Below are 27,252 nucleotides of genomic sequence, written 5' to 3'. Positions count from 1 at the left end.
ATGATAAGCCATGCCCGGGTAACGCCTGTAATTTATGTACCCCCTCATTTCAGCTCACTTCACTGCTTTATCTAAACAATAAATTGCGCACCCTTAACGATATATTGATCCGTACTATTACGTATATGAACATGTTCGAAAAATTTAGATAAGAAATTACTATACCATTACTGTACTATTAATACTGCTTTTGATTTGTCCCGCCTAATCTTTCTATTGCTCTGTATCGATTTGTGCAACAACATGCAAGGAGAAATTCGCGTTTGTAACCTTGGTCACGCTGTTTGAGTACGAAAAAGTATGCTTTCATTGCCGAAATAGGGGTTGGAATCAAAGCCCATATTACATAGCCACAAAGGGAACCGGCCTTTGTAGTCATAAATTGTTTTGGCATTATGGAAGATAAAGATGAATTGTTATCCCAGTTTAGGGACGTGACGGGGATAGGTGCAGAAAGAGCAAAATTCTACCTTGAATCATCTGCTTGGCAGCTTGAGGTAAGTACAAAGTACTAATCTTCAGAAATGAAAGTTGCAAGAGTGACTTTCAAGGCAGTCTTATTAGCTCAGATGGTGTGATGGCTAGGGAGTGGGTTGGAAGACCAGGGTTCGATCCCCAACTGATTGGAGTTTTTTTCCTCTTCCCAGATTGTATTTGGCCCTTTCTCAAGGCCGTAAGGCTGACCACTCACCCCCATCCAGGGTAGTGTTTAATAAAACAGGGCGACAACTTCTGTATACAAGCTATCTAACACATGTCTGGCGTACTGACTTATTTTAATTCAGTAAATGACCCCTGTTAGCCAATTTTGTTGACAGTATTTATTGCATGAACTGGTAGAGGGGATACTTGAAACCGAATTGTTCACATGTGATAAAATCATATTTGCTTGTAAGATTTTTAAACATTGCCTAATATTAATATAAGGGCTTGACTGCAATAAAATTGCAGTGCCAATTGTAACAGCAATTTTTCAGACTTGTATTGTGTAATAGTTCCATGATTGAGCTCCTGAAATTTGAATATGCTGTTAATGGTTCTTGTGTATGTTCACACAGAATTATATTTAAGAGGATACCAAATGTTCAGCTTTCAAATTAGTGTGCATTATCTTACATGTAATTTTATTTTATTTTATTTATTTATTTTGTTTCTGTCTTTCCAGTTGTTGTTTGCTGGCCATAAAAAAGTTGATATTTGATGATACATTTGCAGCTTCAGCCCCCTTACCTCCCAAGTTTCTGAAATCATGCTTGTAAAGTTTATTTATAGTTAATTTTAGGCATTCATTTTCATAGGTGGCTTTAGCTAGCTTTTATGAAAATGATGGTGAACATAATCCAATTGAGGAACAGGAAGAATCACAACTTGCTGAAGAACACCCAGTATGGCCAACTGCAGCAGATCCAAAACCAAAGTCTGGAGGTGTGTCCTCTTCAAGGTATATTATCATCAGTATTTAGTAATTAGCTCAGTTAGGAAAGTGACCGACTGTGGATTAAACAACAATTTCTGATGGGCACACATTTTTCTCTTCACCATGATAGTCAGACCAGCATCCTAGCCATTGTGTACTGGGGATAAAAGTCTTAAAATGTGAACCTGACAAGAAACCTCCACCTAGTGCCAAAGTTAATGTATGGAGTTTTTGCCTACTTTTTATTTAGTAATGTTTGTTAGTATTAAATATATTCAAGATGATTCAAAGTCCTATGGTCAAACTGAATTCAGAGGTAACCAGTCATTGCAATCAATCTTTAGTCAACAAATGATCATAATGATCAGTAAAAGGATAGGTTGCAGTAGGTGGTACCTTTAAATCCATTGTGAACAATGCATTGGTAATAATGACTTCTATTAAACCTTATGACATAACTTCTAAGGGGTTGGGAGATAATTTAGAGCAGAAGATGTAAAGAAATCTTGTTTGATTCATCAGCCCTGTTGAATTATGGCGTTCAGCCCCTTTTTGTGAAAATCAAATAATATCATTTCATGTATTCATTGTTATTTTCATTTGACATTTATTTTTACTTTTAAATATAACAAATGAAAAAGAAAGATTCAAAAGTATTAACTCTTTTCAGTTTGAATTCTGTATTAGGTTTGATACAAATGTCTGATCATGCAGTGGGGACTTGTTCACAGTTCTACTTATTCATTATAAGAACTGCTCTTAGTTGGCATGCATGCCTCACAGTGACATCTAGTGGAATCCCCTGACATGAACCAGTTGTCCAAGTTGGCCTCTAATGTGTGTCAGCTCCCAAGCTGCAATTGATCCGATCATGATGATCTTGTGGCAGGGTTGGTCACAAAGTAATTATACAAGGCATAGAGTTAGAGTTTTTTTATTGCAGTCCCTGATATGAAAAATGGAGGATATTTCTACTGTTACTATTTTCTGAAATAGTTTCCACAAAAACTGATTCACTTATTATATAGTGGGATGAGTTTTTCTGTTTTCTCCTGATGGAAATTTATGTCCCATTTGCTCAGCCGTTGTTTTGCTACTGATTCCATGTTGTCATTACTTTTAAACCTATGGCCTTCAAGACGTTCCTTCAGTGCCAAAAGATGATGGTAATTGCTAGGTCCCGAATCAGGGCTATATGCATGATGCTCCATGCATTGTTATGCAGATGGAGAACAACTTTTCAGAGAAGTCCAGAACCTTCTCATTCAGTGGCCCTGCCTAAACATGTTGGTGATGTAAGTCACCATGTTGCAGCATGTCTATCAGCAAAATAGCATAACCATGATTTTGGTAGTGGTCCCCATAATCTTGTACTCTTCTGATTGTGGAAAACAGGACTATTTCCTGCCCATGATAATGCATTTGTCTCTGGGGTATGTGTGGGGTGATGAGCCCATGTCTTATATCCTGTAGTAATGTGCTTGAGTAGTTTTGATTTCTGACATACTTCACTGCAAAAATGATAGGGCACAAGCCAGTCATTGTTCCTTGTGGTCTTCGTTAGTGCTTGAGGCTCACAGCCAGCATGCAGTTTGCTAAACTGAAGTTCTGAATGATGTTCATGAGTGTTCCATGCAACAGATTCAAGTCACGTTGCAGTTCACTAATCATAATTCATTGTTGTGGATTGTCATTTTCCACAAGTGCATTGTTGTTAACAGCTCATGCTGCTGCTGTTCTGCTGCTACTTTCACAGTTCTCTGTAATAACTCTTCCCTCTTGAAATTCCATATATCATTTCACAACACTCTGCTGACTCATAACATCTTCACCATAAACTTCAACAAGCTGCAATGATTTTCTACCTCTGACACATTTCTTGTATTCAGAAATTAAATTACACCATTAACTTTGTTTTTCGATCACTGTTCCACTCACATACCCATGATCTACTGACTTATACACACAAGAAGCAAAAGATGGCAAGTGAATTAGTATGCAGTGTTACCAGTAGCAATTAACAAACCTCTCCAACATACCCATAATAAATGTAAGTCCTTCAGTTTCAAGATTATACACCTCGTAACTAACTGTCTGACCACTTCTTGTACTTCTGAAGCATAAATGTTTTCTTTGGTGCATCCCCCATAAGAAAAAATCAAGTGGGCTCAGATCAGAACATGGATGCCAGGTGACTGCTGCTCTGTGTGTCTGGAAAATGGTTGTTCAGTTAATTACATACTTGATGTGAAAAGTTAGGAGGGGCACTGTCATGCTGAAAGCACATGCCATCATGAACATGAAGGGGTAAAAAGGTAAAGCTATCCATGCAGCAGACTGTGGAAGCCCATAGGGTTGTGAGATGTTGAAGCTCCCGCATTTTCTAGACAGTCAGCACAGATGGTGGTGGGGTTGTCAGCCTTACACACTGGCTGCCCTGTAGCCCCATGAAGAGGCTTAGTTGACCCCAGGGCCCTAGGACAGCTGGAAGGATTAGGACAATTGAAAACTCCAGTGACCTCATTGGGAATTGAACCTGTGACCTTCTGGCTTGTAGCATAGTGCCCCAACCAGCTACACTACTGCCTGCCCTCATATAAAGGGGTACATCCTTGAATAAAAGGGGAAGTGCACTTTCAAGGAAATCAGCTTGTTGGATTCCACTGAGGTGATTCACCATCACGTATAGTCCAGTTGGATGACTGTCTGTGAGACTGGCCCTAACATTAATGCTAAATCTTTGTTGAAATGAGGATTGTTGACTAGCATGAGGATTCTCCAGTGACCATTTGTGTAGGCTCTGGAGATTATTTACTCCACTCTTTGTAAATATTGCCTCAGCAGTCCACAGTAGATGCCACAAAAGCCAGCTTCATCTGCAGTGTTGTGTAGAAGTCACTGCAAGAAATGGAGGAAAAGTTTGTTGTCCCATGACTGTAGCCCCTGTACAAGCTGTACGTGGAAAGGATGCAAATGTTCATCATGCAGTATATGCCAGATGGCCCTCTGAGTGAGAGAGTGAGAGAGAGAGAGATTTGTTTCATATGTAACTGACAAGTGTCAGTTCCTCCTGATTCTGCATATTGCATCTTCCATGGCCAATGCGTACTGGTGGCATGAATGCACCTGTTTCCCTCACAGTGCAGTGTACCCTTGCGAACTTGTCTGTTGGGCTCTCATCTGGATACTAATGCAGTTCTAGCACCCCCATCACAAAAGCCATACACAGAATGCATATCAGAAAATTCCACATTAGTAAACTGTGTCATTTTATTTTGCTGTCAGAAAACATGTGATCCATAAGCAAATGCAGTATGAGCTACATCTTATGGCATTATGAAGACTCCACCATAGAAACATACAAAAGAAACAGGATTAGAAGTTTGGAGCACCATACCTTTTGAATGGTAGTGAATCAGACAACTGTTTATTTACAGTTTCTGCTCCAAATTACCTTTCTGACAACCTCATAAAGTCGGGCCACAGGACTTTGTATCAGGTATCAAGGTCTATATTGACTATTTACCTCTTCATTTTATAAAGGATGAATGTCAAGTCATTAATGCTAGAACAGTCACACTTCCACCTCTACTGCCACTTCACCCAACCATATTGTCTGTAACAGGATGTAAGCATCCTGTTACATTCCACACTTCAATATGTATAATACAAACTCCGTTGTAAATGCAGCATTTTATTGTAGTTCTTGTTTCCCTTCTTTTACACTACATGTTTTGGCCGCAACTGGCCATCATCAGGTGTATTTTACTTGACGTAGCTGTCACACTGCACTCAATATTAACATTTAAACTCCAGATTTCCAATTGTTCATTGCTCTGTCTTCAATCGGCACCCGATATTCCAGAACTCCCCTTGTCAGTTTTGTCAATTGTGTTTGAAATCTTTATTAATATTGACTCGTCGATTGGTTTAAAATTTTAAGTTCACAATTTAGCTTTAATATTTTAAATTTAAATTAAAATATTAAATATTAAAGCTAAATTGTGAACTTAAAATTTTAAACCAATCGACGAATCGATATTAATAAAGATTTTAAACATAATTGACAAAACCAACAAGGGGAGTTCTGGAATATCGGGTGCCGATTGAAGACAGAGCAATGAACAATTGGAAATCTGGAGTTTAAATGTTAATATTGTGTGCAGTGTGACAGCTACATGAAGTAAAATACACCTGATGATGGCCAGTTGCGGCCAAAACATGTAGTGTGAAAGAAGGGGAACAAGAACTACAGTAAAGTGTTGCATTTACGACAGAGTTTGTATTATACATATAGAATTGTCTGTAACATTTTCATCTGACCTACAGCAGGTTTGGGACTGTGGCTGGACTGAATAGAAATGATGGCAGCTCTGATGAGGAAGAAGGCCAAGCATTCTATGCAGGAGGTTCAGAACATAGTGGACAACAGGTCATTGGTCCAGGGAAAAAGAAGAAGGACATAGTAGCTGAGATGTTCAAGTCTGTGCAAGAGTAAGTTGTTTTGAACAAAGCACATGCTTGTAGAATAAATGTTTCTTTGATACTTTCCAGAACACTAACAATTTGTGGGAACCACGTATAGTGAACCGAGAGCTAGACACTGACAGGCTAGGACCCAACCATTGCTTAGCATTGGCTGGTTCCTAGCCTGATATTGCCTAGCTCTCAAGTCACTGTTGGTGTTTCCCACAAATTCATCTGTCCTCCTTGTCCAGGACAAGCAAGAAATGAAAAATCATTACTAAAATGTAATCTGTTTTCTTTATATATGATGAAACATGAAATTACTGGATGCATGCTCATTTTAAATTCCTGAGTATAGCATCATATGGAGATACTAAGAATTCTCATAATTTAGATGAACTTGCTGCTTACTCCTTCAGGGTCAAAATATGCAGCAAATTTCTCTGAAACATCTGTACTTCTTACTGTTTTGATAGACACAGTACTCAGAAGAATACAGTGAATTTGGATTACTGGGCAAATGCCAGTTCTCATGTACTTATCACAGTTTTTGCTTACCTTTTGAACTCTTGCACTGAACTGAAAGAAAGATGACCGTAACTTCAAAATAACTGTAACAGACAAATTATATGCTAGGCAATAACATTCTTGCTCTTGGATCTGAGGTTGTCACAGCAGTGATTATCCAGAGTATGATGTTCTGTGTAATAATGCAGTGTAGTTCAGAGAGCATTCAACATTTCAGAGAAACATACTGCCTCCTTCATTAGGGTCTATTAAGTGAAGCAAGAAACTGGCAGAAGCAAAAACTTGCCACCTATTTCTCTTTGTTTCTTGTTTGGCTTACTCATTGACCTAAAGATTGAGGTGATATGTTTCTCCAGAATGTTGGACTGCCTTCGAACTACATGGTGTTATGACTCAGGAAACTGTAGTCCCCCCTCGCCCTCCTTGATAATTTATAATGCTTTTAGGTGGGCATGTATTATGGAGAATCTAGATAGGAACTACAGAAATAGGAACATCTACATTCTATCTGACAGCCAAGCTGCACTTAATGCGCTTGACAAACACCAGATTAACTCAAAATTGGTTTGGGATTGCCACCAAACTCTCATGGAACTGGCCAAACATAACAGGCTACAACTGATGGGTGCCAGGGCATGAGGGTATTGCTGGAAACGAAATAGCAGACCAATTGGCCAAGATTGGAGCTGAACATTCATTCATAGGACCTGAACCAGCCTGTGGCATCTCTATAGCTGTCACCAGAAAGGCAATCAGGGACTGGACAAGTATGAATCACAAGAAATACCGGTGATCCTTGACTGGACTCAGGCAAGCAGAGGGACCCATATGAGGACCCTCTACTAAAAGAGTGAAGGAACTGTTGAAGTTAAACAGGAACCAGCTATTATGGATGGTGGGACTACTTACAGGACACTGTCACCTTAAAGGACACCTCTTCAAACTGGGACTAAGTAATAGTCCCACTTGTGAGAGGTGTCAAGAAGAAAATGAAACAGCCACACACATCCTGTGTGAATGTGAGGCCTTAGCTTATTTAAAATTGCGTCACTTGGGTCAGTATTTTATGGAACCAAGTGACTATTTTGATGACCCCACGTACAAAATCTTACGCTTCATTTGACACACAGGATTGTTGAGGGGATAATCAGAAGGGGAGGCACAATAGATTACCGTCATCGCGGTGCAAAGGCCAAGAAGGTCCACACTTGTACATTCATCCATTCATTCATTCATTCATTCATGCTTTTAGGTACTCACAATGCATTATTTCCTTTTTTCTTTCATTTCTTTTTTTACAGTTGTTTTAAATATCATTGAGGCTTCACAAATGCTTGACTTTCAGGTTATTTGAAGCCATAGTTCTTAAAGTTCTTATCATAACTGTATCTCATTCCTTTCAGTATTGTTTTTAAGACAGAAACAAAACGCATGCAATATCTGACACATTAATAACCAGACTGATGCTTTTGAGCAGCAGTAGCAACATTGGTGAGTTGGCATGGGTAGGATCACATGACTGTGTCATTCAGTAGTTCTCTATCAAACAGTCAGTGAGATTTATTTTGTCTTTGGTTGAAGTAAGAGTTTCTCTTGGCACAGGGTTTTGTCTGATAGGAACATGGGTGATAAATTGTTTCAGCAGAGAATCAGCTGCAGTTTGGGGGGGGAAATGCCACATAATTCACAAAACATAACATCAGCATGGGTGCAAAACAAATTGTTGAGAAGGGTAAGCATTTTCAAGATGGAAGGAAAGAAATTACAAATGGTGAAAGTTCAGCCATCTTATGACTTGAAGAATTGATCTAAATGACAAATGGTGAGAAATGATCAACTGACTGTTTGAAACGTAGCAGAACTAAACATCAGTAGAGAAACTGAGTGGTTAATTTTGACCAAAAATAGGAAAATGAAGAAATTCGGCGTGAATTGGCACTAAAAAGGTGTGGCAAAAAATGAGAAAATAAAAAATGTGCAGACAGCAATTTTCACCCCTCTCCCTTATTCGTGTTTAAGGAATTGGTCCTGTTATGTAATCACTACATGTTGTAGAGTACTGTACTTGGAAGGATGGATGCAAAAATAACTTTAATTTTCTTGTTTGTAGGACTGTTACAGACTAATGTCATAATGAAGTTCAAAATTTGTCATAAATTAATGAGGTTGATGTCTTATACAGGCAAGGTGCTGAAGTGGTGGATCCCCGAAACCCCAGCCAAGCTAAATATAACAGTTTCAGTGGTACTGGATATCGACTGGGGCAGTCTAATAATGACAGTGAAGGTATGTTTTGTTTCAAAAGAATTCACACACACATACAGTACAACATTGATGTAAAGAGAATTTATAAAATTCATACAAATGCTCATTCCACTGGTACTTGCAACATCAAATATGGCTGAAATATGTTCAAGTCCATCTCTTGATTTCTCGTTGTGCATGTGAATAATAATTGCAGTGAATGTTATTAAAGTTGTTGAGAATGTGATGGAAAATGTATATCATAGTATGGCACAAAGATTTAAAAACATTAATGCAGGTATCACAATATTTATCCTTTTTAGAAATGGTTGTCGCTTAAAGAATAATGATTTAACATTCTGAATATTTTTAGCATTATCTGAACCAAGAAGTTAAAGGTTTTGTAATGCTTACATAACTTAAGTTGTACATCCAACTACTTACTAGGAGCTGCCGGGTACATGCAGACATCTCACCCACTGTTTGCTATGCACCTGCAATGCACAAAATTAAAAGTTCAAACCTGCTTATACACATGTACACATGTATGCTACATTATGGACTGGTTTTAAATGTGGAGTCACCTTGTCACTTCGTGCACATGAATTCCTTTTCTAGCTTTGAAACAGTAAAGCTTCTGTAAAATGTCAGAAATTCTTAATCGGGTGCAGTAGTTAACTTTTGCAAAGGGTTGTCTTCATAATGTTCACAGAATACCCAAGATCATTCTTTGGAGCTTATTGAGCTTATGGCTTGTGCGCTACACTGATTCCTTGAACCTTCACGTGCCATGTTAATGTATTCTTTGAAAAGCACAAGCCTTTAGCATGTGCATGTTTTACATAATTCCCATTACAGTTTTGACATTGTGATTTCTATGCATTGTTCAACTGTTGTACTGATTGGATAACACGTTTGTTGTGTGTGTTCAAGTATAGCATTCACTGATCTACACTGTAACAGCACTAACTAGTGATACATATGTTGCATATGTATAATAAGATTAAATTAAGGATAAAAAATTTAGGCGTATATGTGCATGCATGCAACCTGTATCCAGAACAGGGTATTTTATTTTGAGAATACTGTTTTTAGGCATATAATCACCACCTGCACATAACAGCCACACTCCTAGTTCACAGTACAGAATTCTGTGGTTTACAAAGGTCACATCTACTGTTGCACTTTCTCCCATCTTTCGTCTTTCTTGTTTTCTTTGTGTGGGTTGTGTTTTTGTAATCAGTACAGTCTGCAGAGGTGATGACTTATTTTCAGCATCATGGGATGGGACATTATTTATTTGTGCTCTTTAAATTTAGAGTTGAATGTTTTCCTGTGTTCACAGGAGTTTCAGTGCTTTAGTTAGTCATGTTTATATAAATATTGTTGTTCATTATCCCAGTAAGTAAGATGAACATTTGAATACATGATTTGTTTATATTAAGCAACAATCCATTTTTAAAATTGCATATGCATGTGAACTGTGATATCATTATGATTTAATTATTTGAAAGGATTAAAACTTCTTGCACCAAATGAGACTGGTAGTGACTGCAGTGAGAAGGAACATGATGTACTAATTTATGGCGAAATCATCTTGTGCTAAAATATTCTAAGCATTTGCCTGGAGAGCCTAAGGAAATTCATGAAATAAATTTGAGAGTGCAGCTGGTTCTAGGAATTCTCATTGGTTCATATGATTTTTTAGTGATTGGACCTCCTTCAAGTTCAAGACGTGAGTCTCATACAGAAGTGACTCTAAAGCTCTGGAAGGAAGGTTTTAGTATCAATGATGGAGCAGTGAGGGAATATGCAGATCCAGCCAATAGAGAGTTCCTAGATTCTGTTCGTAGAGGGTGAGAATCGTATACTTTAAGATGTTTCTTTGTGGTTCATTTCGTTTCATTTGAGACCTCTGCTGTAATTTGTATAGTGAAAATGTTGAAAGTTAGCATAATTGTTAGCCTGCATCAAAGTAATGGTATCTTCTGGATATTGAACTATTTCTAAATTTGGTAGATCTTACCAGTGTTCCAAAGGAACTCACTCCCTCCCTGCCTCTTCAAGGCAAGTTTCTGACAGAAACAGACTTTTATAATCACAGTAAACAAATTAATCTGTCTTGTTGCCCCAGGACAAATGACCAAAAATTATGCATTTTCTTTGTTTGTAGTAGAACATAGGAGCCCCTACCACATACTGCAAAATCTTCTGGGTACAGCACCATATCAAATTGGTAAAGATTACGGACAGTTCAGATGGACTTATTACCTCCTCCGTCAGAGTGACATGCTCCTCGGAGACAGTTGTAGTTTCTACCATTTATTGTAGCGCAGTACCCAGAAGACGCTGCAGTGAATACAGGCACCTTAATTCTCATAAAGTACTGTTTGTCTCATAATTTATTTAACCTATATTGGTTGCATGCCTCACTACTGTGATGGTGTAACAGTGGTCAGCTGGCCAGCCCTTTATTTTGAGCCAGCGTATAGCAGTTATGACACTTCAGTTTTCTCCACTGCTCTAAAGAGACTTCATAATGTTTTCTGCTTGCAATTTTTTTATAAACATCAACTCTTAACAGGGTCATTCTTAACCTGAAAGAATCAGGTTCAGTCATATCTTGTCAGGTCTGGGATAGCAGCACTGGTATGAAACGGAAGAAGAATGTTTCTTAATGTGAAATTCGAGGTTCCTACAGCAGTGACTTGGAGTCTACCCTGAAGATGGAGGCGGCACATGTCTCCAAAATGTCCACAAACTTCCACCAGACTAAACATTGTCACATCCCAGAAAGATGGTGATCTTCATTTTCTGTCATGTTTATACTTGGAGGGAATCACCTGTTAGACTTGTTTCACTAGTGGGAAGGTGACTAAAGGAAATAAAACTGTGACAGACTTTGGAAAATTAGATTTCTCTTTGATGAACTGAATTTTACACATTGTGTAAAGATTCAGCGCTGCGTGAGTTTACTGTTCTCTTGAAAGGGAGATTTTTCAAGTGTAACATAACTGTCTATACTTAGAGTATGGAAATAATCACTTGGCAAAGAACATGCAGAATGCAACACATAATGACATATATGTGTGGCATAGAAAATTGTTACTATGGGAGTAGAAGGGGGTAAACCATGAACTTTACGTGGACTTTGTGAAACTGTGAGAAGACACCATAAAGGGATGCCTAAGGCACTAGAATCTCAGCAGTGATTTGAAAAGGCAGGCAACTTCAGTGATGAACAAGAGAAAGCTCAAAGTCCATTGTTGTTGGAGACTACAGTCGGCAAAAGGGATAGAACAGCTCATATCTGTTCAGTTAGTCAGGGAACATGGAAGTGGACAGAAATAAATATTCTTTCATGTGTTGCATTTAATTGCTGAATAGCTGCATTATTCCATCATCATGTAGCAAAATAGATGAGCAAAAATTTAGTCTTATCTTGGTTGAAATTCTGTTGGAAGTGAGTGCAAGGGAGCCTTGTCCTCAGTTCACCCCAAGAGAAAGACAGAACCCACAAGTCAGTCAGATGACCTGCCTCGAAACTTGACATGTCAGCCATCATGCAGCTGCAGGATCATGCTTGCAATGTGTGCGCTCAACCAAAAAGAAGTGAATGACTACCAAATTTATGTGCACATAGTATAAAATTATGCTGTTTTCTCATATTTACCGTACAAAGAAACTTTTACATCATAAGTCCATAACAACACAGGAAGGGATATATTTCGAGAAATAAAGTGCTTTGCATTTGGATTTATATACACAATTTTTTTGTTTTATTTCAGGTATCCATAAACTTTGGGGGGGGGAGTAGATTTTATAATATTAAATAATGTTACAGAATTTGGCAATATATGTTCTTGTATTTACTTCTAGCTGGAAATTTTAACAGAAGTTCTAAAGATATAAACTTTTTTTACTACAAATACCATTACCAGTTAAAAACTCCCCAAATTAAAATTTAGCTACCAATGCTGTATTGCTGAGGATTTAATTCCTCCTGTATGATAAAGGATATACCTTCTCAACTACTTAGATGATACAGTGTTTACAGTGCAGTCTGCTCTTACACAAAAATCCAATGAAATTTCAGTTATATAAGCTTGCCTAAAGAAGTGTTATGATTTTATATGGCAGGGAGGTTCCTATGGAATTAGTAAGAGAAGCAAGGGGCAGTGAAGTGCATCTCAACATGGAAGATCATAGGCATGAAGAGTACGTTCCTCTTAAACCTAAAGTAAAGGCATTCTCAGGGAAAGGACATGTGCTTGGAAGGTATGATATTAGTTAACTGTGTTTTCTCTTCACTGCTGCAGTAATAAACACTGGTGGCTTCCCAGTGTTCAGTAATTTTCAGTAATGTATTCATTAATCGATCACGACCCTAAGAGTTGCATATAGTGTGTACTTAGATTCACTTCTGTCATCTCTAAAACTGACAACCAACACTATTTTATCAAAGGATTCTAAAACATTTTTACTCTCAATATATTTCATGTGTGTTAAAGGATACCATGATACAAGCAAGAGGTTAATGAAAAAGAGGTGATGGATCCAAATACATGTTACTGTGGCCAGAATATGTTCAGTTAACTTAGAACAGCCACAGAAGCATAATGATGAACTTGTATACATGACTGACTGAGCGACCGGCGCTTGTCAGCAAAGCTAGTGCCAACTTTAGTGGATAGAGGGTGTCGCGTGGTCAGTGCTTCAAATCCCCCATGGCCATTAATTTCGTTTTTCTAGACCAGAGCCGCTATTTCCTTGAAATAGCTCCTCAATTATCATCACGAGGCTGAGTGGACCCTGTTCCAGTCCCACTACTTCTACTAAATCTGGTAGCGCCGGGACCTCAGGATCTGTAGCCAGGAATTCTGACCACTCGACCACAGAGGCGGTCTGGTATAGTTCGTTTGCGGTCCCAAGCCACAGAGTTTGTTTTTTGTTATTGTATGAATGAGCTTATTTGACTGTAGCAAAAGTGAACCAGTCCGATGAAATAGAATCTTCTTGAACACTGCAGCAAAGAGGATACAAGACAGACTAAAGAGAAGTCATTACCCAACATGATCTTAGTAACTAACCCATGAACTTAATCCCTCTAATACTAAGGACTGCTTAAGTGTGACATATTGTGACTTACACCTTTAAGTAGGCAGTGCCATAGCTCAGGTGGTTAAACTCCGGCTTCCCACTGCAGTGGCCCAGGTTCAGTCCCAGGTCAGGTCAAGTGGGATTTGTGGTGGACAGAGTGTCATTGGGGCAGGTTATCTCTCAGTACTTTGGCTTCCCCTGGAAATTCTCTTTCCACAAACTGCTCCACATTCTTCATCATCCGGGGCTGGTGCAGTAGGCCCATTAGTGGGGAACATTCCAAGTGCACTCAGTCTCACCCCACCCTACAAATTAAAAAAGTAATAATACACATAAAGGTTGATCTAAATACTTGACCTCTGTTTGCGTGGCAAAGACTCCTTATTTAAGATGTGAGCTTCAGCAGAGTGGAATTTCAGTTTTGCCACCATTACATACTTAATGTTAGCGAAGGACATGGCATACTGTAACTCAAATTCAGAAAGTTTTCACTTTGTGAGGTGTGAAGAAAGAGATGACACTGGCTCCAGCTGCTCTCAGACCCAGTTTCTACACATGTCAGCCTCTTGCCCCTAAGTCACCATTGCCTCCTTATCATGGTACAGGTCCATAGAGTGGACAGTGTCCAAACAAAGTACACCCATCATGATACTACACTCACTCACTGTTTTACATAATTCAGTTAACAGGTTTTAGCTACAGTGAAATTTTATTATATTACAGTTATATTGCAGCTCTGTCCATCTGTGTTACAGCCAGTCACTGTTATTGTGTTTTTGTTAAATAATGTACCCAAAGCATCAGCCATATTTGTGACATTTATTTCAAAGTATCTTGTCTCTACTGTAATTTTCAAGCACTCATTTCTATAACATAACTAACTTAACTAATTAGACACTACACCATAAGGGCATATGGGGGAGTGAATGTATAGATTCACTTTTTTGACCTTGGCACTAGTTTGAGGTGAGCGGTAAGCTTCATGCCCCAGCCACTTTACCTCTGGGGAAAGAGTCCCTGATGCCCATTGGATAGGAGACTGTGTGGGCCCCAAGGCCAGGCTGGAGGATGTGGCGAGGAGAAAAATTTTGCCCCTGTCAGGACTCCAACTCCAACTCCTCAGTCGTCCAGCTTGTAGTCAGTCGCTATACCGACTATAAATATGTATAAGGACCATATAATTCTTCCTAGTCTTCTTCTTCTTCTATGGCGCAACAGCCCGATGTCGGGCCTTGGCCTCCCATATCAAGCCCCTCCATTCCTCTCTATCCTGCGCTGCTCTCTTCCAGTTCCTTACGCCCATTAACTTCTTTGTATCTTCTTCCACCGCATCAGTCCATCTAGTTCTTGGTTTCCCCACATGTCTCCTACCACCTATTGTACTGTATAATATTTTCTTTGGGATATGCCCCTTATCCATTCTCTGTACATGCCCAGCCCATTGCAGTCTTTTAAGCTTTATCGTCACTGAGATCTCTGGCTCCTCATATAATTTGTATAACTCTTTATTATATCTTATTCCCATTCTCTTATATTGGTCCATAAATTCGTCTTAGGATTTTCCTCTCGAAAGAATTGATGACTGATTCCTGTTTCTTGTTTAGCGTCCAACCCTCACATCCATAATAAAGCACCGGTCTTATCATTGTTTTATATATTTTTATTTTAATCGCTCGGTGTATATCCTTTGATCTGAAAACTGATAGTAACGAGAAATATGCATTATTTGCTAGTTTTATTCTTCTTGTCATTTCATGATTTTCCTCTCCATCTTTGCGGAATTTTGATCCTAAATATATGAAGTCTTCTACTATTTCTATCCTGTCCCCTTCCATGTTAATTTCTCCAGTTTGCCTTGGATTCCTTCTGGAGTGTATCAGCATTTTGGTTTTATTTACAATCACCTCTAAGCCAGTTGTTTTTGCTATGGTTTTTAGTTCTTTATATGTCTCTTTCATTGCTCTTAGGGATCTCGAAACTATAATATCATCCACATATTCCATTATTTGCGTTTGTTTATATGCTATTGTGTTCCTTGTGTCTACATTACATTTCCTCACTATATATTCCAATGTCAAGTTAAATAGTGATGGTGCCAAACTATCACCCTGTTTTAATCCTTGATTTGTCTTAAAGCCTTCTGTTAACTGGTTCTGGATTTTAACTTGATTGATTGTTTCTGTCATGGTTAAGTTAATTATTCTACTTAGTTTTGTTGGAATACCAAAAGTGGACATAATCATCCTTAATTTCTTCCTTATTATTGTATCATATGCTTGTTTAAAATCTGTGAAGCATAGGTAAATATCTATATTAAATTCCCAGCATTTCTCCGTTATTTGTCTCAGGGTGAATAAATTGTCTATTGTTGACCTATTGGGTCGAAATCCTGATTGTTATTCCCCTATTATTTTTTCTATATATGGATCCAGTCTCTTTTTTAGTATCCTTGTTGAAATTTTATATGCTGTCAATAGTAATGATATACTTCTATAGTTACTACATGTTAATTTATCCCCTTTTTTAAATGTGGGACATATAATGCTCTTTCCCCAATCTTCTGGTATCTTTTCTTCTTCCCACACTTTATTTATAATTCTGTGGAGTGCTGTTATTCCTTCTTGTCCTGCCTTCAATAATTCTGCCGTATGTTATCTCCTCCTGGTGCTTTATTTAGTTTTTGTTCCTTTAATGCTTCTTCCACTTCTTCCTTTGTTGGAGGCTCTATTATCTCTTCCTTTTCCCCTTCTCCATCATCTGTATTTTCTTCTTCATTGTCCTCGTTATCTTCCATATTCTGATTTTGATTTAATAATTGTTCAAAATATTCTTTCCATGTATTCATTATCTCTGTTTTATTATTTATTAGAAGCCCTTTTTTGTCTCAGATAAATTCTCTTTTTGGTTGAAACCTTTCATATATTTGATTTGACCAAAGGCATTTTTTATTTTGTTATTTTTGAAGTCTTCTTCCAGTTGCAGTAATTGCTCATTTAGAAAGGCTCATTTCTTTTTCCTGCAAATCTTGTCTGCTTTCCTTCTTGCTTCTTTATACGTCTCATTCCTTGCTCTTGTTGGTCTTTCCATATATTTCTTATTCTTGAGGTTTATACTCTCCCTACATTCCTCGTCGAACCATTCTCTATTATCCTGTTTCTCTTGATATTCCAGAGTCTTCTCAGCTTCTGTAACTATTGCGGTTTTAAAATCTACCCATATCCCTTCTACCGTTACTTCTTTATTTGCTCTATTGTCATTAATTTCTTTTATTTTGAAATGCTTCTCTCTTATCACTCTCCGTAATCTTGTCAGTATTAAATTTCTTACATTTCTCATACTGCTTAGATCTTTGACAACTTATTTTACATCTATATTTAACCTGTACTAAGTAATGATCACTATCACAGTTGGCCCCTCTTAATGTTCTTACGTCCAGGATATTCATCGCAAATCGCTTCTCAATGAGGACATGATCTATTTGATTGAAGGTTACCCCGTCTGGTGCTGCCCATGTCCTTTTATGTATATTTTTGTGCGGGAAGTATGTAGAGCTGATACTTACTTTCTGCAAAGTCTATTAATTTTATTCCATTATGGTTGGTTGTATCATGTAAACTTTCTGACCCAATTACTCCTCTGGGTTCCTTCTCTTTACCTATTTTGGCATTAAGATCCCCTAAAATAATCTTTATGTCATTACTTGGTATTGAATCATATGTCTCTTCCATTTGTTGATAGAAATAGTCTTTGACCTCCTCCTCTTTTTCTTCTGTAGGTGCATGCACGTTCATCAACGTCATATTAAAAAATTTCATTCTAATTCTCAAAGTGCAAATTCTTTCACTTATTAGTTTAAAGTCTATTATTGCACTTTTAAATTCTCATTCCATTACAAAGGCTACACCAAATTCCTTATTGCCTTCTGCTTTACCACTGTAACATATAGTATGTTTCTTTAAGTCCATGATTCCTTTACCCAGCCATCTAATTTCCTGTATGGCTGTGATTTTCATATTGTACTTATCTATTTGTTCTAGTACCGATTTCATGGCACCCGGTTCATTGAGGGTTTTCACATTCCATGTACCTAGAGAGTAGTCCATATTCTTTGCCAAAAGTTGTCTTCCATTCTGTTGAGGTTTCGGAGGCTTGATTCCAGGTTTCGAGACATTAATATTTTTTTTACGGTGAAGGTCGTCAGCCTCTCACCCAACCCCCAACCTGGAGGGCCAGGGTATCTCTTTTAGTCTGGGTCATCACCTTTGACCTGTCTGGCATGGGTGAACCTACCAGTAGCTATGCTACCGCTGGCATAGCTCTCAGGGTCATTTGGCCACGCAAGCCCCTCCACTACGTCAAAGTAGAGATTCCATCGGGGGGACCATATAATTACTTTCCTTTATTATTATTATTTACATGTGTATGTGCTTTACCAGATCACTGCATATGTAACAGGAAATTCATCCTGAACACATCTACGTACTGAATGTTTTCAGGTACTGCGTCCATTTCCTGGAATGAAGCGGTAATGTAGATAGTGTCACAAATCCGTGGAACTGTGTGGGTAACACAATTGAAAGTCTCACTCTTGTTCAGTGAGTGCAAGGCAGGAATATTGTATTTATCTTCAGTATGTGACACTTCATCTCTCTGTTTGTTACAGCCCATCTCCTGCTACCATTGGTATTACCATGCCATTGGATGAAAAAGACAGAACAGCAAATGAGGAACAAGCAAAGAATTCAGTATCACTGGACAGTTCACAACCTGTTACAACTGTTCAGATCCGATTGGCAGATGGCTCCAGGCTACTTGGACAGTTCAACCATTCACATACAATTGCTGATGTTCGTAGATTCATAACTACGTATCCTTTATACAAGTCTCCTGTGATCAAGGGTGTAAAATTACGTTTTTAATGGGCACAGTATGTGTGGTAAGAAATTAGTATAGACATATGATAATCTAATAAATGGAGTCATTCTTTAAAAAAGATACTGTCACAAAACTTACTGAGTGTGAGGGTCACCTTCAAAGTGTCTTCTGACTTTTTACACATAATCTGATGTCTCTCTCCAACCAGAGAATACTACTCTGTGTATAAGGTTTCATAGACATGTACTGACATTTTGAAGAAACATGCTGCCTCTTTCTTCAGGGTTGAAGAATATGATGTTACTCTTCTACCCAGAAGATAAGGGGTGGACAGTCCTCTTGACACATCAGTAAACTTGTATCAGACTACACAGCATCATGTCCCAAAAGGCAGTCACCTTTTTAGTAACTGCTGTCAGAACCTCTGGTCTCACATTACTCTGCCTTCTTTTGTCATCTGTAATGTCTTCGCTCCTGTGCTGAAATTGCATAACACTGCTCCCTCCTTAAGGCCATGTGTCCCAAGCGGTTCCCTCACAGGGTGGCAGTCAGTCCAGGTCTACTGCCATCATCTTTCCTTCCACATCATGACACACAGCAGGATGCAGACAATGAAGAGCCTTCTTTCGGTTGGTGCAGAGAAAAGTTCCAAAAGTGGTCAGTGCTCCTCCATCCATGGCTATTAAGCTGTTGTTAGTGGTCTCTTCAGTTTTGGGAGGGGTCAACCCCTCCACGCTGTCCTGACACTCATTTTTCGAATCCTGACAGAAGATTCGACTCTTCGCTTCATGATCTCCAGCATGAGAGCCTTCCTTAAGATCTTGCCAGATGTCCTCACTTTCAAGACATAGCTGCTCCTTTAGGCCTCAGTGCCTTATGCCGTTGTTGCATTCAAGTTGCGCCTGACATCTCTTCTGAGGTGTCTATAATTTAGGGGCTCCTCTTTCAGCATTGTCCTTGCCTGGACCCTGATCACCGTGTTCCTTACATGGCGCAGAAATGGAATGGTGGGTCATTCCTCTGCATGAGGTGGCCACTTCTTTTAGGACCCACCATCACCCTGGGTCAGTTTCTTCAGCTGTCAGCAGCACCATACTGCTTTTTCAGTGCTCTGACAGTTTTCACTGCAGCCTCTTCTTTATGGACCTCCTCATGTACCGCTATGGACTCTTTATTTTCACTGAGGTTGGCTCCTTACTCCAGACAGGCCTCCATAGTTTCTTGGCAGGCCCTCATTTCTGCTATGATCTCCTTTAGGTTGGCACCCATATTTTCTTGGCTGGCATCGATCCAGGAGGTTAGGGAACCCATCTGAGTTTCCGTCATTTCTTGCATGGCTTTCAGGAGTCCATGGTTGTTGGCTGACAATATGAGGATCCAATGCAGTTTCAGATCCAGTCCCACTTCTGACACCAGTTCGTCATGTAGTGTGAGTGTGACTATAGATGGGGTTTGGATTGGCGACTCAATTTACTGACCACTTACAGGTTGTAACTACACATTTCTATAACACTATCTCTAATATCCACACTTTACAGTTCCCTAGAGTACACCATCTAGTGTTCTCAGACTGTTAATAGACATTTCCTGGTAACGGCTCCTAACTGGCTATTCCTCCTTTGCATGGACAGAGTCGAAACAGTGTTTACAACAGTACCTCAATCATTGCATGGGTGTTTGTTGCCACAGAAACGACTCTGGGATATTTGCTTATCTCGCCGTCATTGCATAGTAATGTTTCTACACACTGTAATATCAACTGTGGGACTTACTGCCTGTAATGGGTCAGTCTGGCCCAAAGCTCTACTGTTGATGAAAAGATTTTTACTTACTGCCATAAATCTCTTTCTAGGCATTACAGCACTGAAGATAGAGTCAGACACCAATGTCTGTAGCCAGGAAACTTTGTATAGTAAGTTTTGGGCCAGACCAGTCAGAATCTGTAAGACCAAACTATACCTTGAGTTAATTACAGTTTATATGCATAAAATGTTCATCCTGAGATGTGTTTGTCCCTGTTGCAGTATGCTATAGAGAGACCATTCACAAACAGCGGGAAAGGTTAGTCCTTGCTTACTCTAGTATCAATAAATTGGGGGCACGCAGTAGCGTAGTTGGTTGAGGCACTATGCTACAAGCCAGAAAGTCACAGGTTCGAGTCCCAATGAGGTGGATTTTTCAATCGACCTAATCCTTCTAGCCGCACTATGGCCCTGGGGTTGACTCAGCCCTTAACAGAAATGAGTACCAGGAATCTTCCTGGGGGTAAAGGGCAGCCGGTGCATACGGCTGACAACCTTACCACCATCTGTGAGCTGACCGTCTAGAGAAAACGTGGAAGCCTTGATGTCTCACAATCCTACGGGCCTTCACGGCCTGTTGCAGGGATACCTTTACCTTTTTAGTACCAATAAATCAAAATTCTGGGTGAAACATACTGTACCCATACTGAACTGACATCACACCATGAGCATCAATAGTGTCTTTTACATTATATTCTCAGCTTCATGTCTGCTATTGCAAATAGGAGACTTACTATCAGAAATACACACAGACACACACACACACAAGTAGGTCTGCGCATATTGTCGGTATCCTTCTTCACCACTTTATAAAGTCACATAAAATCAAAGTAATTCTTCAGATTGGGCAGGAACAAACCTGCACTTATTTGATATAGCTATACTAAACATTGCTTTTACACACCCCAAAATAATCATATTTGTTACTGATACTCCATGTCTATGATTAACTGAAAATTACCTTCACTGGCGTGATCACAGCATCACCCATAAATTATGGCAGGAATCACTCCAAGCAGTTCATGTTTTGCATAAACATATGCTTGCAGTGACCATGGCCTGGAGGATGGTGGTATGATTGTGGAAGCATGGGTTAACAACAAAATATCTGTAGCCTTGGAAGTCTACAAGGTGTGGCAATAAAGAAACCGGATTCATGCTCTAACCCTTTATTAAAAAAAAATCAGACAGTCGAAATGTTATCCCCTTCAATGTAGTCCCCTCCCCGATCCCTACACCGCTCCATGCGAATTTTCCACTGTTGGAAGCAGTGCTGCAGGTCATCTTGTGTTATGCTCTTCAAGAGTTGCGTCGCTTTTGCTTTCACTGCATCCACGGACTCGAACCTGGTCCCTTTCAGCGCAGACTTGATTTTTGGGAAGAGAAAAAAGTCGCACGGTGCTAGGTCCGGAGAATACGGTGGATGTTCCATCACTGGAATGTTGTTTTTTGCCAAATACCTCTTCACAGATAGCGCGTTGTGTGCTGGCGCGTTGTCGTGATGAAGAACCCATGAGGCATTCTTCCACATGTCTGGTCTCCTTCGTCGCACACGTTCACGGAGGTACGTCAAAACATTTTTATAATAAACCTGATTGACAGTCTGACCTTCAGGCACCCAATCAATGTAGATTACCCCCCGGATATCGAAAAAAACAATCATCATTGCTTTGAATTTGGACTTGCTCATGCGCGCTTTCTTCTTCCTAGGGGATTTGGGGCTCTTCCAATGCATGGATTGTCGCTTAGTCTCTGGATCATATTGAAGAATCCAAGTTTCGTCACACGTAATTACGTTTTGGAAGAAATCAGGATCATTTTCAATGTTTTCAAGAGTGTCAACACAGCAATTCACTCGATGTTCCTTTTGCTGGGGGGTAAGGATTTTTGGCACCACTTTAGCACACACCTTTTTCATGCCCAGATCGTCGTGCAAAATCTGTCTAACACTTTCCTTATTGATGTTCGTAAGTTCAGAAATTGCTCGAATGCTCAGTCGACGATCTCTTCGAACAATTCTAGCGACCTTCTCCACATTCTCTGGAGTTTTCGCAGTGGGAGGACGGCCCGATTTTGGATCGTTCCCGACGTTTTTCCTACCCTCCATAAACTTCTTAAACCACTCGAAAACTTGCGTGCGAGATAGACACTGATCACCATATACTTCTGTCAACAAATTGTAAGTTTCAGTGGCAGATTTTCCAAGTTTTGTGAGGAATTTGATGTTAGCACGTTGTTCTGCATTAGCACTCAGCATTATTCCGACGGAGCTCAGAAACACGATCCGCTTCTAACAATGGTCGCGGCCAGACTAACCGATGCACGTGAATGAAACTTTGTGTGACGGTAGAGGGAAGTCCAAGGGTCAATGCCCTACCCTCCTCTTCGTCAATGACGTGGCCGGAAATGAGTCATAAAAGTAATCCGGGTTCTTTATTGCCACACCTTGTATGCAGTAAGAAAGAAGGCTTTATGAATTCTTCCCACAGTTGATTATCTTTACTACACAAGCTTGTTAAAATATATCGCATGCGGCAGATAAGTGCATCTGCATCTTCATCACAATTTGACATAAGAATTCTTCAGCACTATCCAGAAACATCACTCACAAGAAGTGTTTGCCTTAATCTATCCACATCTTTAGCCATAAGAATGGAATGAAGTATTTTTGTGCATATTGCTTGCAGTTCTGATTTGAAATGTTACTGTTTAAGTATGTGCATTATACTTCCGTTGGTATATGACAGATTATATCCAGCATGAATGTTTTTAATGTATGAATCAAGTGTGTTCCTCCATGTATATGGCTAAATAAAATCAAGCATCTTCTCTGTCAGTTCTGAGACTGTTAAGACTTTCTCTCATATTTCATAAATCTTTCAACATGATATATTTAACAAAATACAAAGGTAAATAATTAATTGTATGCAGTATATCTGTAGCATGATTATCTTTGAAACAGTTGAGTTATTTGTGCAATGAATGGACATCACGTTCAGTTAAGTACGCAGAATCACAAAAAACGTATCTAATATGTGGATGCTCCAAAATTGGAGAACACGCTTTCCACTTGTTAAATTTTAGGCTATAAACGTTTTGCACATATAATACTTTTTTTCAGTATGCTAAAAATGTTTACAGAAAAACCTGTCTGTATTGGCCTTAACTGAGATTCTTCAGAGCCCGACCACAGTATGAACATCAAACGTTTAGTCTGCTAACAACTTTTCCAAGTAAAGTATTAAGTGATAATGATCAGACACTGGATGAAGCAGGGATCCTAAATGCTGCAGTTTTGCAAAGGTTAGCGTAGACTTGCCTAGTATGTTGGGATGTTAATTGCATAAATATATTCCCAGTATGATACAAGATTGCTTTATTTTGTGAACTTCCATTATGCAAGAATATTTGTTTTTCTGTAATATATTTTTCATATACAACATCTGTTAAAATTAATCCCATGTTCCTGTACTCCAGATAGACGCTGTGATGCAAATTTTACTGATTACTGTTAACAATATTAGCATTTGCAGTAGACAGTATTGGTACTTCCAAAGTCTTTGTTTTAACTGTAGTTGCCTATAGACTGGTAGGGAAATTATAATTTATCACTTTTTCAAACACAGTGATCAAAACTTCTAAAGGTGATGCTGAAGGACCATAATAAAGAAAATTACTTTGAAAACCAGAGGCATTTAGTAGTTATGGCAGCCAAATACATTTATTAGTTTCATACAGTTTTGGTTAATGTGAAATTATGAAACTTTTTCCATAATGAAGAGCTACCAACATTTTTGCCTAAATTTTTTTATTGAACATTGTGACCTAAGTCTGGGTGTGATACTGTGTTATGTGTAAAAGAAATTGTATGGAGTGCAACTGAGAAATAAAGTATCTTTATGGTCAAAAGTAGTTGCATGTAGCTGCTATGCCAGTGTGGATGTCATTTCTTTTTAAATATATTCAAAATGAACAAAACTCTTAAAATGACTGTCAGTATTCACCAAATTAATGCCACAGTTACTGACATTGCAATTTGCGAAACTGAACCAAAATGTTTATCTGTCATCTCACTCTCATTTTTTCAATTTCATTAAAGAAAATGTCTCCAAAATCTTTGAAGCTGCAGTAGAGAAAAAGAAATGACCCACTTCACAGACGTGAACATCTCTTTTAGTCACCAATCTGCAGGACACTGAGTTTCAGCTGCTGATTATCGAGCGGCAACATCAAAGGCAAAAGGACAAGTTGACAGGTGTGACAAAGGGCTCCACACACTACATCAGATGGAGGTGAATGATACCTATACACTCCAGCCCCTTGATCCATAGAGAAAGGTCCTCAGTTCCCATCAGATAGGGGACCTATGCAGTTCAAAATAACATAATTTCTACAAGGTTTTATTGTGTAAGTGCATGTAGTGTGAGGGTGCCAATCAGTTCTAACCTTCTCATGGAAGTTATAAACCATGTCATGCATGTTTATTAATAACACAGAAAATTACATTTTCCAAATGACTGGTTTCATGTCTAAGAAACCGAACATACAATTCTCAGTGAAATGCAGTCTTAGGGAAAAAAGGTTCTGTGCAATACTATACTTTATGGTCTTCCACGGGGTGTGGTTCCAACAATTTTCAACAATTCTTAAACTTCACAGTTAGGCTATCCAAAGTAACTCCATGCAAACAGTAAAGTGCACAGGTGATGATGAAATGACCTTTTTCTGATTATGTGGAAGTTAAATATATTGTAACGGCCGGATAATAGTCGCTGAGAGAAGTAGCCGAAACAGGAGATGCTGCAAGAACAGCCTCCAAAGAAAAGGAACGGGGATACACCGTTAGGCTATTCGGGACAAAGAGCCTTAAGGAGGGAGCAGTGTGACATGTTGACCCCTACCTCCCCAGCGGTATGTGGCGGTAACGTAGCGCTCGCGTTACTATGGTAATAGGCGAATCATCACCCCGCCACTCTCCCCGCAGTGACTTCACGAGCGGAGCCGAAGTGAGCCGAGCCCCCGCAACCTGGTAGCTATGCAACGCAAGTCAACAGCAGTGACGTAACAGGATGACGTGGCACTCATTACGCAACAGGCAAGCACAGCGGCTGCGAGTCAGTTGTAACGTAACAGTCGCCAAGTTGAGTTGTAACGTGGCCATCGCTGAAGATAGTTCCGAGCAAGCTTACGAGCGAGTGTGTTATCAACAGTTCTCCAGTCAGCCGACTACTGTTGGAGTATAGCAGCCGTCGCGGAAAGAAGAACCGGACGTGTGTGTAATTGTGTAATTGGGAGTGTGTGATACAGTGATACATAGCTCCCCTACTGTAAACATGTAGACCACTGAAGACAGAGTGAACTGATTTGCGCATAGGGTTATAAATAGTGAAACCCCGCAACAGTGGTAACAGATTAATGCGATTAGGGTTATAAAGTGTGAAACCCCGCAACTGTAGCCGTTACCTGTAGATTGTTCAATAAACCAGTTAACGATCTCTACGGTGTATTCAGTAACGAAACACGTTACAATATATTTTTATAGTTAACTATGAGAGGCAGGATCCCTGAAATTATCTGAAGTTAATTATTATACACTAGTTGTATATACAACTTTACCACAAGAAAACAACACAAGCATCTGTACATTCATATACAGTGAAAACTGCACACAGTAACCTTCAGGAAGCCAAAATACCTGGTCTTTGAGACACATGTCAATATAAGTTTACAATTTTATAACTATAAGAAGCTGAACTTCCTTTGTTATAATGTCTTCATTATACACTCAACTCTCAATTATCTGCGGGCGGATAAACCGGGGCTTTTTTGAGGCTTATATGTTGTTTAATATTCATTCACTTTTGTTTCACATGGTGAGTTGTAACACTATTTTCGCACTAGTGTGAACCGAGCTCTGCATTTTTTGGTCCCATTATGCTAACACAATGCAAGGATTTGTGGAAAGTTTCAAGGACAGATACACCGCCCCAGTTAGTCTCTTTGTATCGATCTTCAAGTGTGTTAGCAAAATGTCACGGTGTAAAAGGAAGCGTTTTGTGTTAAGTATTCAACAGAAACTTGAAATTATCAATCAGTTGGGGAAAAAGAGGTATAGTTAAACAATTAGCAATGCAATACGGTATTGGAGAACAAACTGTTCGTGATTTGAAAAAAAAAAACAAAACAATTAATTTCGTTTGCTTTGTCTTCAAATTCAAGCGGAATGAAGAAGAGAAAAACCATGAAAAAATCAGCATATGATCATCTCGACAAAGCAATGCTGATCTGGTTTAATCAACTAAGGCCACAGGGAACAACAACAGGAGCAGTTTGTGCTAAAGAAGCGAAATTTTTTTTCCGAAGCACTTGAACTACAAGGAAGTTTTGATGCTTCTTCCGGTTGGCTAACACGTTTCAAGCAGCATCATGGAATACGAGAAATTGTCAGGGGACTTGTCATCATCAGTTCAATTTTGCACCAATTTTGATAGCGTCGTGAAAAGTGAACATCTGCTGTCAGAACAAATCTATAATGCCAATGAAACGGGCCTTTATTGGAAATGCTTGCCAACCAGAACTTTGGTATTTCAAAATGAAAGACAGGCTCCAGGTCACAAATCCAGTAAGGAGAGACTGACAGCCTTGTGCTGTTCTAATGCATCAGGAACACACAAACTAATACCAGTAGTTATCAGCAAAGCGAAGAGACCATGTTCTTTTAAAGGAAGAGTAGCTTCAAGTCTGCCTATCCATTATTTTAAATAGAAAGGAGCGATATTTAAAGAATGGTTTGATTTTAAATTTGTGCCTCAAGTTCGT

The 27,252-nt window shown here is 39.1% G+C and overlaps 1 protein-coding gene across 2 annotated transcripts; it reads left to right on the top strand.

Moving 5' to 3' along the window:
- The first annotated feature begins 192 nt into the window (after positions 1–192).
- On the top strand, positions 193–24,345 carry LOC111874722 (NSFL1 cofactor p47). 2 transcript variants are annotated; one of them, XM_023870458.2, is made up of 8 exons: positions 193–497; positions 1,299–1,441; positions 5,750–5,911; positions 8,595–8,698; positions 10,365–10,512; positions 12,797–12,934; positions 18,420–18,623; positions 23,614–24,345. In XM_023870458.2, the coding sequence occupies exons 1-8, from the start codon at positions 396–398 to the stop codon at positions 23,744–23,746; spliced, it is 1,134 nt and encodes a 377-aa protein (XP_023726226.1). In that variant the 5' UTR covers positions 193–395; the 3' UTR covers positions 23,747–24,345. The 2 variants fall into 2 exon arrangements, with proteins under 2 accessions (XP_023726226.1, XP_023726225.1); XM_023870457.2 differs by having other exon boundaries at positions 196–497; positions 5,747–5,911.
- The last annotated feature ends 2,907 nt before the right edge of the window (positions 24,346–27,252 follow it).

Source organism: Cryptotermes secundus, unplaced genomic scaffold (genome assembly GCF_002891405.2).
Source record: "Cryptotermes secundus unplaced genomic scaffold, Csec_1.0 scaffold362, whole genome shotgun sequence".
Taxonomy (NCBI): Eukaryota; Metazoa; Arthropoda; class Insecta; order Blattodea; family Kalotermitidae; genus Cryptotermes; species Cryptotermes secundus.
The sequence above is the reverse complement of the archived record's forward strand: the minus strand, read 5'-3'. Positions and strand labels throughout refer to the sequence as shown.

Bases quoted from the DNA above. Each gene is read 5' to 3' on its own strand.
- LOC111874722 (XM_023870457.2), top strand. From the start codon at position 396: ATGGAAGATAAAGATGAATTGTTATCCCAGTTTAGGGACGTGACGGGG. The intron at 8,699-10,364 runs GTATGTTTTGTT...ATGATTTTTTAG, and splicing joins GTCTAATAATGACAGTGAAG to TGATTGGACCTCCTTCAAGT. The intron at 18,624-23,613 runs GTATCCTTTATA...GAGATTCTTCAG, and splicing joins GTTCGTAGATTCATAACTAC to AGCCCGACCACAGTATGAAC.